The sequence below is a fragment of the Sapajus apella genome, unplaced genomic scaffold (genome assembly GCF_009761245.1).
Source record: "Sapajus apella isolate SASKATOON/1434 unplaced genomic scaffold, GSC_monkey_1.0 scaffold190, whole genome shotgun sequence".
In the NCBI taxonomy this organism is placed as follows: domain Eukaryota; kingdom Metazoa; phylum Chordata; class Mammalia; order Primates; family Cebidae; genus Sapajus; species Sapajus apella.
Window position 1 is genome coordinate 381,276 of NW_022437130.1, and position 13,166 is coordinate 394,441.

The 13,166-nt window shown below is 42.9% G+C and overlaps 1 protein-coding gene, 1 non-coding gene and 1 pseudogene across 4 annotated transcripts in view; all 3 read right to left on the minus strand.

The window, feature by feature from the left end:
• Positions 1-13,166, minus strand: part of ALDH1L1 (aldehyde dehydrogenase 1 family member L1) — an 89,187-nt gene that overhangs the window by 54,561 nt on the left and 21,460 nt on the right. For both annotated transcript variants that reach the window (XM_032269244.1, XM_032269245.1), the window contains exon 2: positions 3,474-3,623. In XM_032269244.1, the coding sequence (XP_032125135.1) occupies positions 3,474-3,600 (127 nt within the window). In that variant the 5' untranslated portion in view covers positions 3,601-3,623. The remainder of the gene's footprint in view (positions 1-3,473; positions 3,624-13,166) is intronic.
• Positions 429-1,913, minus strand: LOC116543583 (annotated as a pseudogene). Its single transcript, XR_004265622.1, has one exon. The product of XR_004265622.1 is annotated as a keratin, type II cytoskeletal 8 pseudogene (transcript).
• LOC116543593 lies at positions 2,926-3,087 on the minus strand. The gene has a single exon (XR_004265627.1). It is a non-coding gene; the product is annotated as a U1 spliceosomal RNA (small nuclear RNA).

The window sequence follows — 13,166 nt, forward strand, 5'->3', positions numbered from 1 at the left end:
CACACACACACACACACACACACACACACACACACACACACACACACTCTCCAGAGGCCCAGGAACAGCCTGCAGGGGGCCCCTCCTCCTGCCCAATCACCAGCACATCCTCCTCAAAGGCCTGGATTACAGGCCCAAGCTCCCAAGTTTTTTTTTGTTGTTGTTGTTGTTTTTTTTTTTTGCTTTTTTTTTTTTTTTTTTGAGCTAGCTGAGATTTTATTTGGGACCAAAAAAAAAAAAAAATGCCAATTGAATTGTTTTGCAGCTGGAGGCATGGGCAAGGGGGGTCCCCAGGCAGTAAACTCCCCACGGGTGGGCTGAGGGCTAGGGCTGAGCTTCGGATGGGTCTCCCATTCCCTGTGCTCCCCTGTACAGCAACCTCCCTCCCGGGCTCTGGGGCAGCCTCAGGAGGGGCAGGCTGGCAGGGGGGCTGTTGCAGCTGTTCACTTGGGCAGGAAGTCAGAGGACTTAGACACCAGCCTCCCATCGCGGGTCTCAATCCTCTTCACAACCACGGCCTTGGTGGAGCTGGTGTGGCTGAAGGTGGAGCCCATGCCAGAGCCAAAGCTGGAGCCCAGGCCGTAGCTGAGGCCGGGGCTTGTGAGGCCCCCATAGGCAGAGCTCAGACCACCTGCATAGCCACTGGTGGTCTTCGTGTGGATACTCATGTTCTGCATCCCAGACTCCAGCCGGCTCTCCTCGCCCTCCAGTAGCTTGCGGTAGGTGGCGATCTCGATGTCCAGGGCCAGTTTGACGTTCATCAGCTCCTGGTAGTCACGCAGCTGCCATGCCATGTCCTGCTTGGCCTTCTGCAGGGCTTCCTCCAGCTGCTGCAGCTTGGCACGAGCATCCTTGAGTGCCTGCTCCCCACGATGCTCAGCATCTATAATGGCGGCCTCCAGGGAAGCCCTCTGGCCTTTGAGGCCCTCAATCTCGGCCTGGAGCCGGCTGATGTTCCGGTTCATCTCAGAGATCTGAGTCTTCGTACGCCGCAGGTCATCCCCGTGCTTCCCAGCCAGCTTCTGCAGCTCCTCATACTTGATCTGGTATACGCTCTCCGCCTCAGCCCGGCTGCGGTTGGCGATCTCCTCGTACTGCGCCTTGACCTCAGCGATGATGCTGTCCATGTCCAAGGAGCGGCTGTTGTCCATGGACAGCACCACAGAGGTGTCGGAGATCTGGGACTGCAGCTCCCGGATCTCCTCTTCATACAGCTGCCTGAGGAAGTTGATCTCGTCAGTCAGTCCTTCCAGGCGAGACTCCAGCTCTACCTTGTTCATGTAAGCTTCATCCACATCCTTCTTGATGAGGACAAATTCATTCTCCATCTCTGTATGCTTATTGATCTCTTCCTCATACTTGTTCTTGAAGTTCTCCACTAGCCCCTGCATGTTGCCAAGCTCCGCCTCCAGCTTCAGCTTCTCCTGGCCCAGAGTCTCCAGCTGCCGCCTCAGGTTGTTGATGTAGCTCTCAAACATGTTGTCCATGTTGCTCCGAGCCGTTTTCTGCTGCTGAAGGAGGCTCCACTTGGTCTCCAGCATCTTGTTCTGCTGCTCCAGGAACCACACCTTGTCGATGAAGGAAGCAAACTTGTTGTTGAGGGTCTTGATCTGCTCCTTCTCCTGGGTACGCACGGCCTGGATGTTGGGGTCCATGTCCAGCTTAATGGGGTTCAGCAGGCTCTGGTTGATGGTGACGGTGGTGATGCCTCCCGGGCCTAAGCCGCTGGCCCCCACATAGCCTGCACCCAGGCCACCGTGGAAGCCAGCGCTGCTCACGCGGGAGAAGCTTGAGGAGCTCGAGCGGGCACTGGGCCCACTCGTGAAGGAGCGGCTGCTGAAGGCCCCTGGGCCAGTGGTGGACACCCTGCAGGACTTCTGGGTCACCCTGATGGACATGATGGAGGCAGGAGTGGAAGCAGGCGGGCTGAACCAGGGAGAGATTCCAGAAGGAGCGGAGAAGCTGCTGCTTCGCTCCCAAGTTTTTGTAGTTAAAGCTTCCTCCTTTATCTCAGCCTTAGAGTGGGCAGCTGCTTCCTGCGGTCACTGTTCCCTATAACTTAGGGCTCTCTGCCTTCCACTCTTCAATACCCAAGGAATACTTCCTCATATTCAGTTCTCTGTTAGAGCCTCTGGTGTGATGTTTGGCCCCTGACTAGACTGGCCCTCCTCTCTGGCATCCTCCTCTGTCACTCTGTCCTGGTGTCTGGTGGTTTTCAGGGAGGGTGGAATGTGATGTCAGCAAATTGGACTGCGCTTGCAAAAGCTGTCTCACAGTGACCAATGAAGTATTGCTGCAGGACATCTGAGACCAAGGTCAAGTAGGAGACCCAGCCAGGCTTGCTCTCTGTCCAGGGTCAGCAGCTGGGGTGAGTGGTCACTTAGCGGCTGGGTGTGGGACCCAGGCTGTGGTGGGGTCAGGATATGTCATGGTTCATGGTTCACTTGTGGTCATATCCAAGACTGAAGCCTGGCTGGCATGGGGTGGTAGGTGCTGCAGTTGATTCTAGGGTCAAGCTGCAGCTTCTCTATTAAGGGAGGCTGGCTATTCCTTAACAAACCACACTTCTGTGTCTGGCCAGGCCTACAAGCCCCCTTTCCTAATCCTGGCCTTCTATTCTTAAGCCCTGCCCCACAGCCTATCTCCATCAGGCCTGAGAAGGACCAGTCAGTGTTCCTAGAGGGTCTGTTCATCCAAGCAGAGGCCCCTGCATCCCGCCTGCTGAGGTTCCCAGCTCAAAGGCAGTGGCCCAGACCTGTGATTCTCAAACTGTGTTCCTCCTTGTACCAGAGACGCCAGTAACCCCCAGGTACTTGTCAGAGGATACAAATTTCAGACTGCACCTCATTCTGAATCAGAAACTCCCAGGGTGGGCTCAGTACTCTGTGTGTTTTTTTTTTCTTTTCTTTTAAAAAATTAAAATGCCAGGGGACAGTGCAATTGCAGTTCCCCATTACCACAAATTATGCAGTCGAGTTTCCCACATTTGGGGAAATCGCAGGGGTCGGCACATCCAGAGTACAATGGAGAAGCCTCGCCCTGGGAAAACCACCTTTGTGATCGGGTCTCTCCCTGCCAGGTGAGTAGAGCAGTGTGTTTTGACAGCAGCCCCAGCAATGGTGATGCTGTGCATGCCCACCTTTCAGAAGATGGACCCCCAGTTCAGAACATGGAGCCCTTCCCAAGCATGGATGCTGGGACAGAGAAGCTCTGTGTGGGACCTGGGACCAGGCAGGGCTTCTCTACAGCCCTTCTCCAGGACACTAATGCCACCCCATAATCAGGTGGGGAGGGGATCACCACTTTATTCCAGCAAAGCCCAGCAGCCAGTTGGCACTGGAGCAGGATTCAAGGTAGACTGCTTATGGCCCCAAAGACTTTGGCTGTCAGCCTCCCACCCACTGCTTCCCCTCTGCCTCGGCAAGCCGGCCGTCCTCCATCGGCTTCCCTGTTGTTGCGGGCGTCTCACTCACCCAGTGGGTCAGCCTTCCCATCCTTGTCTGGAACAGTGAACACACCCACCACTTCGTGGCCCTCCTTCCTCAGGTGGCAGTAAACTTCCTGGCCAAATAGGCTCTGCCCAATCACCGCGATCTTCATGGCAGTAGGATGGTTGGAAAGACCTGGGGAAGGAATAAGGCAGCAACTAGGCAGAGATCGCTGGTCTCAGAGAAGCCAACCCTGGTTCAAGCCAGGGCAGCTGATGGCACCTGGCCTGCTCTACCACAATCTCCTCTGTGACTCTGTGGGAGGCAGGACACTGAGGGGAGACTGCCACTGTAAGAGGGACCAGGGGAAAGATGTACATATGACCCAAAGGATTGCTAACACCAGAATATTCAATGCCACAGTGGGTGAGCTGGATATGGATTGTAGAATTAGGGGATTCCCCTTTGAAACCTTCTAAACTGGAACAGAATGCTGGTTGTCAAGATGTTTGAGATGTATTTAAACATATTTCTGTAACTAACCAGTTCTATGGCCTTGGTCAAGTCACACTTGTTCATGAGAAAGATGCCCCATCCCTTAAATGGCTTTCAGCCTAGAGATTAGGCTTATTCCTCTGAGCCAGGAGCCACAAAAGGAGCAAGGGGAGCCCCCACTGAAGGGGCTGTCCAACTGGGCTGCAACAGAAAAGGGGCCTGGGCAGGCAGGCCTGAGGATGAGGGTGATGGAAAGTGGAATGGGGTTCCACTAAGGAAGATGTGTGGGATGACGCCTAGCTAATTATGCACATTCTCTGAAGATCGGTCATTCATTCAACTCACAAATATTTGTAAAACCTAAACTATTATTTACTTAATACATTTCTTTAAATTGTCCATTTACCGAAATAAGAATTTTTTAGGAAATTTTTATAAAAGCAGAGTATACTTCATACATACAGAAAGTGTACAAATCATAGATATGTAGCTCAATGAGTTTCACAAACCAAACACATCACTGTCATCATATATACATGTACATGTGTATATATCTATATATATAGATATACATCCTCTTTATATGTATTCATGTTACATAAATGGAATACAGTGTTTTGCAGATTTTCTCCCTCAACATTATCTTTGTGGTTGCACGTAGCTGTACTGAGTTTATTCTCATTGCTACAGAGTATTTTGTTATGTGGACATCCTGAAGTTCATTTACTCACTCTACTGTTAAGGGAATTTGGCTAGTTACCAGTTTGCAGGTATTACAAATAGGATGCTAAGAAGATTTTTGCACATGGTACATATGTACACATCAGGTATGTATTTAGGGTGGAATTCCTGGGTTATAGGTGTGAAAATTTTCGGCTTTAACAGATCCTGCCAGTTTTCCAAAGTGGTTGTACCAGTTTCCACTTCCATGTGCTCTCCACCTTGGCTTGTGTCTTTATTTTAGCTCTTTTTCTACAGTGAAATTCAGCTGCCTCATTGGGGTTTAATTTGCAATTCCCTGGTGACCAATGAAGTCGAGCACATTTTCCTATGTTTCTTGGCCATTTGGATATCCTTTTGTGGGAATCGTCTCTTCAAATCTTTTGTCTATTTTTTCCATTGGGTGGTTTTATTCTTATTGAAAGGGAGTTTGTTGTTGTTCTGTTTTGTTTTTAAATCATCTAGACTGTGAGTTCTTTGTCAGATATGTGTATGGAAAATATCTTCCCTAATTCTATGGCTTGCCTTTCTCATCCTCATATAATGTATTTTCATGAACAGATGTTCTTAAATTTAACATGGTACATTTTATCAAACATTTCCTTTATGGTTAGTGGTTCTTGTATTCTATTTTAAAAATCTTTGCCTACTCCACGTTCATGAAGCTGTTGTCCTTGTCGTTCAAGATCTTTATTGTTTTGCCTTTTACATTAGATGTGCAATCCCTCTGGAATTGCTTTTGCATACAATGTGAGGTAGATGTCCAGAATTTTTTTTTCCATATGTGTATAAAATTAACCCAGCACTAGTTACTGAAAAGACACTTCTTCATTGAAAAGGAGCATACATATATATGTCTATCTTTGAATCTTTGGTCAGTTTGTCTAAATTTGCATTTAGTATAGCTTTAAAATGTTTTCATTGTTGTCGTTGTAGTAGTGAAGATATATAACATAAAGCTTTATTGTAGTTGACCTACCTAGTAGTTGTGAAGTAGTGTTTCATTGTGGTTTTGATTTGTATTTTTCTGTTGAATCAGGATGTTGGACATCTTTTCGTGTGCTTTTTGGTCATTTGTATACCTTCTTTGGAGAAATGTTTATTCGAATTTTTTGACCCATTTTAAAAATTGGTTTGTCTTTTTTATTGTTAGCAGATAGAAATATAATTGATTTTGTACATTGATGTTGTATTAATCAGCACCTTAATTGATTCACATATAAATTTTCATACAGTGTAGATTCTTTGTGGTTTCCTAAGTATACAATCATGTTACGATATTGTTTTATTTCTCTTTCCAATCCTGAAGTCTCTCATTTCATTTACTTCCTTTTTGCACTTGCCAATTTATCCACTACAATATTGAATACAGATGGTGATAGTAGATCCTGTCTCATTCCTGTGAACTTGGGAAGAAACCATTCAATATTTAACCATTGGTTATCTTTGGGGAATTTTGGTAGATAGACTCGCATATTATGAAAGTTGTCTTATTAATATATTTCTGGCTGCCAATCATGACAAGGAGTAGTATTTGTTTTGTTTTGTTTGTGTATTATTATTTTTTGAGACAGAGTCTTGCTCTGTCGCCCAGGCTGTAGTGCAATGGTGCAATCTTGGCTCATTGCAACCTCCACCTCCCGGGCTCAAACGCTTCTCCTGCCTCAGCCTTCCGAGTAGCTGGGATTACAGGCATGCATTATCGCCCCCAGATAATTTTTCTATTTTTAGTAGAGATGGGATTTCACCATGTTGCCCAGCTGGTCTTGAACTCCTGACCTCAGGTGATCCACCTGCCTCGGCCTCCCAAAGTGCTGGGATTACAGGCGTGAGCCAAGTGCCCAGCCTTTATTTGTTTTTAAATCTATGCTTGTAAGAAATATTGACGTGAACCAGTCCCAGTGGCTCACCACTGCAACCCCGGCACTTTGGGAGGCTGAGGTGGGCAGATTGCTAGAGGCCAAGAGCTCAAGACCAGCCTGGGCAACATAGCGAGACCCCATTTCTACAAAAAATACAAACAAATTAGCTGGGCATGGTGGTGTATGCCTGTAGTCCCAGCTACTTGGGAGGCTGAGGCAGGAGAAAGACTTGAGTCTGGGAGTTTGAGGCTGGAGTAAGCCAAGATCCTACCACTGCACTCCAGCCTGGGTGGCAGAGTGAGACAGTGTCTCAAAAAAAAAAAAGGCAAGGTGGATAACGGCAGAGTGAAAGAGAAAAAAAGAAAGAAAAGAGAAAAAAGAAAAGAAAAGAAAAATATCGACGTGTCAACTACTTCCTTTAACAAATGTCCTATTCAGGTTTTGGTGTAGCTTTCTCTTTTTTTTCAACTTTTATTTTAGAAACAGGGGGTGCACGTCCAGGTTTGATATGTGAGTGTATTGCACCCAAGTAGTAAGCACAGTGCCCAGTGGAGTTTTTTCAACCCATTTCCCTACCACGTTTGGCAGTCTGCAGTGCCTGTTGTTCCCATTTTATGTGCATGTGTGCTCAAAGTTGAGCTCCTACTCACAAGCGAGAACGTGCAGTAACTGGTTTTCTTTTCCTGCCTCAATTCACTTAGGATTTTGGCCTCTAGCTCTACCCATATTGCTGCAAAACATGCTTTCACTCTTTTTTGTGGTGTATAATATTCCATGGTGTATATGTACCCCATTTTATTTATCCAATCCACCATTTTTGGGCACCTAGGTTGATTCCCTCTCATTGCTGCTATGAATAGTCCAATGATGGACATACAAGTGCTTGAGTCTTTTTCATATAATGATCTATTTTCCTTTGGGTATATACCCAGTAATGGGAATGCTGGGGTGGATGGTAGTTCTAAGTTCTTTAATAAATCTCTAAACTTTTCTTTAAGAAACTTCCACAGCGGCTGAGCTAATTTACATTCCCACCAACAGTATATAGGCATTCTCTTTTCTCCACAGCCTTATCAGCACTGTTGTTTATTGACTTTAGTAATAGCCATTCTGACCAGAGTAAGACGGTATCTCATTGTGATGTTGATTTGTATTTCTCTAATAATTAGGAACATTTTAAAATTTTTGTTGGGTGCTTGTATTGTATATCTTTTTTGGGAAGTGTCTGTTCATGTCCTTTGCCCACTTTTTAATGGAGTTATTTGTTTTTTGCTTGTAGATTTGTTTGAGATTCTTATACATTCTGGATATTAGACCTTTGTCTGATGCATACTTTGCAAATATTTTCTCCCATTCTACAGATTGTCTGTCTAATCTAATAATAGTTCTTTTGCCATAAAGAAACTCTTTAGTTTAATAAGGTCTCACTTGTCAATTTTTGTTTTTGTTGCAAATTGCTTTTGGGGACTTAGCCAAAAATTATTTGCCAAAGCCCATATCAAGAAGGGTTTTTCCTAGGTTTCTTCTAGGATTTTTATAGTTTGAGGTCTTACATTTAAACCTTTAATCCATCTTGAGTTAATTTTTGTATGTGGCAAAAGAGTCCAGTTTCATGCTTCTGCATATGGCCAATCAGTGATCCTAGCACCATTTATTGAGTAGCGAGTCCTTTCCCTGTAGCTTATTTTTCTTGGCCTTGTCAAAGATCAGTTGGTTGTGTGTGGCTTTTAGAGTTTTCTATTCTGTTCCATTGATCTTTCTATCTGTTTTTGTACCAGTACCATATGTTTTGGTTACTATGACCTGATAAAATAGTTTGAAGTCAGGTAGTATGATGCCTCCAGCTTTGTCATTTTTCCTTAGGACTGCTTTGGCTATTCAGGCTTTTTATTGATTCCATGTGAATTTTAGAATAGTTTTTCTAATTCTGTGAGGAACAATGTTGATAGTTTCATAGGAATAGAATTGAATCTGTAAATTGTTTTAGACAGTGTGGACATTTTAACAATATTGAGTCTTCCAATCCATGAGCATGGAATGTTTTTCCATTTATTGTGTAATCTCTTATTTCTTTCCATAGTATTTTGTAGTTCTCCCTGTAAATATCTTTCACCTCCTCAGTTGGCTGTATTCATAGGTATTTCATTTTCTTTGTGGCTACTATAAATGGGATTGTGTATCTTGATTTGATCCTCAGCCTAGACATTATTGGTGTACAGCAATGCCACTGATTTTTGTACATTTATTTTGTGTCCTGAAATCTTACTAAAATAGTTTATCAGGTCTAGTAACCTTTTGGTGGGGTCTCTAAGCTCTTCTAAATATAGAATCATATTGCTGGTGGAAAGAGATAGTTTGTCTACTTCTTTTCATATTTTGATGCCTTTTATTTATTTCTCTTGCCTGATTGCTAAGGCTAGGACTTTCAGTATTATGTTGAGTAAGAGTGGTGACAGTGGGCATCCTTGTGTTGTTCCAGTTTTCAAGGGGAATGGTTCCAGCTTTTGGCTGTTCAGTATGATTTTGGCTTTGGGTTTGCCATAGACGGCTCTTATTATTTTGAGGTATATTCCTTTGATGCCTCATCTGTTGAGGATTTTTATCATAAAGGGATGTTGAATTTTATCTGAAACTTTTTCTGTATCTATTGAGATGATTATGTAGTTTTTGCTTTTAATTCTGTTTATTTGGCAACTCACATTTATTGATTTGTGCATGTTAAACAAGCCATGCGTCCCAAGAATAAAACCCATTTGAGCATAGTATATTAACTTTTTGATGTGTTGCTGGATTTGGTTTGCTAGCATTTCGTTGAGAATTTTTGTGTCTATGTTCATCAGGGATATTGGTCTGAAGGTTTGTTGTTGTTGTTGTTGTTGTTGTTTTTAATGTCTCTGCCAGACTTTGGTGTTAGGCTGATGCTGACTTCACAGAATAAGTTAGATAGGATGCCTTCCTTTTCAATTTTTTGGAATACTTTCAATAGGATTGGTATCAGTACTTCTTTGTATGTCTGGTAGAATTCAGTATGAATCCATCGGACCCTGAGTTTTCTTTGGTTGGTAGTTTTTTTCATTACTGATTCAGTTTTAGATCTCAATATTGGTCTCTTCAGCATTTCAATGTTTTCCTGGTTCAGAGTTGGGAGATTGTGTGTTTCCAGGAATTTATTCATTTGCTCTAGATTTTCTAATTCGTGTATATATAGTTGTTCACAGTATTCTCTGAGAATCTTTTCTAATTTCTGTCGATTGGTGGTAATGTCATCTTTGCCATTTCTGATTATACTTATTTGGATCTTTGTGTGTGTGTGTTAATGTAGCCAGTGGTCTATCAATCTTGTTTTTTTTGTTTGTTTGTTTGTTTTTGAAAAACCAACTCTTGGTTTCATTGATCTTTTATAAGGATTTTTGCATCTCAATTTCATTCAGTTCTCTAATTTTTACTTCGTTTCTTTGACTGGCTTTGGGGTTGTTTTTTTCTTTTCTTCCAGTTCCTTTAGGTGAAGTTACTTTGTTAATTTGAGATCTTTCTATCTTCTTGATGAAGGCATTTAGTGCTATAAACTTTCCTCTTAACACTGCTTTAGCTGCATCTCAGAGATTCTGGTAGGTTATATCCCTGAGTTTCATTAATTTCAAAGAATTTTTGTTTTATTTCTGCCTCAATTTCAATTTTCATGCAGGAGTTAAGAGCAAGTTGTTTAATTTTCATGATTTTGTGTAGTTTTGAGAGATCTTCTTAATATTGATTTCTAATTTTTATTGTCCAAGACTGTGCTTGGCAAGATTTCAGTTCTTTTTTTCTTTTTGAGACGGAGTTTCGCTCTTGTTACCCAGGCTGGAGTGCAATGGTGCGATCTCGGCTCACCGCAACCTCCGCCTCCTGGGTTCAGGCAATTCTCCTGCTTCAGCCTCCTGAGTAGCTGGGATTACAGGCACACGCCACCATGCCCAGCTAATTTTTTGTATTTTTAGTAGAGACGGGGTTTCACCATGTTGACCAGGATGGTCTCGATCTCTTGACCTCGTGATCCACCCGCCTCGGCCTCCCAAAGTGCTGGGATTACAGGCTTGAGCCACCGCGCCCGGCCTTCAATTCTTAAATTTATTAAGACTTGCCTATGACCAAGCAGGTGGTCAATATTAAAATATGATCCATGTGCAGATGAGAAGAATGTATATTCTGTGATAGTTGGATGGAGTGTTCTGTGGATGTCTATTAGGTCCAATTAGTCAAGCGTTGAGTTTAAGCCCAGAGTTTCTTTCTTAGTTTTCTGCCCCAGTGATCTGTTTAATGCTGTCGATGGGGTGTTGAAGTCTCCCACTATTATCCTGTGATTGTCTAAGTTTTGTCATAGGCCAAGAGGAACTTATTTTATGAATCTGAGTGCCTCAATGTGGGTTGCATATATATTTAGGATAATTAAGTTTTGTTGTTGGATTGTACCCGTTATCATTCTATATTGTCCTTGTTAATTTTTATTGGTTTAAAATCTGTTACATCTGACAAAAGAATAGTGACTCCTGATCTTTTTTGTTTTCCATTTGTGTGGTGGAAATCATCTCCATCTCTTTACTCCATCTCTTTACTTTGAGCCTGTGTGTGTCATTACATTTGAGATGGATCTCTTGAAGATAGCAGATGGTTTGGTCTTGTCTTTTTATCCATCTTGCCACTCTATGCCTTTTAAGTGGGGCATCTAGCCCATTTACACTCAGGGTTAGTACTGATATGTGAGGTTTGTATTCTGTCATGGTATTAGTCTATTCTCTCATTGCTGTAGAGAAATGTCTGAGATTGCATAATTTATAAAGAAAAGAGGTTTAATTGGCTCACAGTTTCACAGTCTGTACAGGAAGCATAGCAGCATCTGCCCAGCTTCTGGGGAGGCCTCAGGAAACTTACAATCATGGCAGAAGGTGAAAGGAGAAGCAAGCACGTCTTACATGCCCAAGAAGGAGGGGTGAGAGAGGTGCTACACGCTTTTAAAACAACTATATCTCATAACTCACTATCACTAGAAGAGTACTAAGAGGATGGTGCTCAACCATTTGTAAGAACTCCACCCCCATAATCCAGTCATCTACCATTAGGCCCCACCTCCAACATGCTAATTACAATTTGACATGAGATTTGGATGGGGCTACAGCTCAAAAAAATGTCAGTCATGATGTTGTTATCTGATTGTTATATAGACTTGATTGTGTCATTGCTTTATAGTGCCTGTAGGCTAGGTGATTAAGTGTGTTTTGTGGCACAAGGTATCACTCTTTCACTTCCATGTTTATCACTCTTTTAAGGACTTCATGTAAAGTTGGCCTAGTTGAAATATATTCCCTCAATATTTGCTTATCTGAGGATTTTATTTCTTCATTTATGAAGCTTAGTTTGGTAGGATATGGAATTCTTTGTTAGAATTTATTTTCTTTAAAGATGCTGAAAATAGGCCTTCGAACCCTCTGGGTTGTTAAGTTTCTGCTGTGAGGTCTGCTGCTAGTCTGATGAGGTTCCCTCTCTATGTGACTTGACACTTCTATCTAGCTGCCTTGAAGATTTTTTTGTTTTGCATTGACCTTGGTGAATCTGATGACTATGTGCTTTGGAGATGGTAATTTCGTATAGTATCTTACCAGGGTTCTCTGGTATTTCTTGAATTTGCATGTCAACCTCTTTAGCAATCATAGGGAAATTTTTGTGAACTACATCCTCAAATATATTTTCCAAGTTGTCCATTTCTGTATCCTTCTCTCTCAGAAATGCTAATGAGTCTGTTTACATAATCTCATATTTCTCAGAGGTTTTGTTCATTGTTTAAAATTCTTTCTTTACTTTTGTCTGACTGAGTTAATTAAAATAACTATGAGCTCAGAGATTCTTTCCTCAGCTTGATCTATCTTTTATTAATACTTTTGATTGTATTATGAAATTCTTATAGTGAATTTTTTAACTCTAGAAGTTTGGTTTGGTTCTTTCTTAAAGTGGCTATTTTGTCTTTCAGCTTTTGGATCACTTTACCAGATTCTTTGGATTCCTTGAATTGGATTTCAACTTTCTTCTGAATCTAGATGACTTTACTTTCCATCCAGATTCTGAATTCTATGCCTGTTATTTCAGTCATTTTTGGCTGGTTAAGAACCATTGCTGGCGAGTGAGTGGACTCCTTTGGAGGTAACAGGACACTCTGGCTTTTGAATTGCCAGAGTTCTTGTGCTGGTTCTTTCTTGTCTGAGAAGATCACTGTTCCTTTAACTGTGGCATAATTTGAGTACAGTCAGTTGGCTTCATATCTGGATGTTTTCAGAGGGCCAAGGCTCTGTGCAGGATCTTTATTTGTGGGTGAATTCCTGCCTTTGGTTTCACAGGGTAAGTATCTAACAATTTTTGGTCTTACAATTTGGGCTATGATCTAGTAGATGGTGCTTAAGAGTAATGGCCCATAGATAGGCTCTTAGCTGTTTGGCTCCTTTGTATTTAGGTTTGCAGCTTTGCTCTGCAGTACTACTCGCAGTGAAGAGAAAGCACTCTGCAATGCTCCTGGGCCCCGGGTGAGTGTCCTCTGAGCACTGGCACTGTGCCCAGGTCTCTTTTGTTACATGTTCTGGGATGCAGGGCTCATTGGGCAGAGGGTGAGGCAGGAAGGAAGGCCACACCTTTTCCA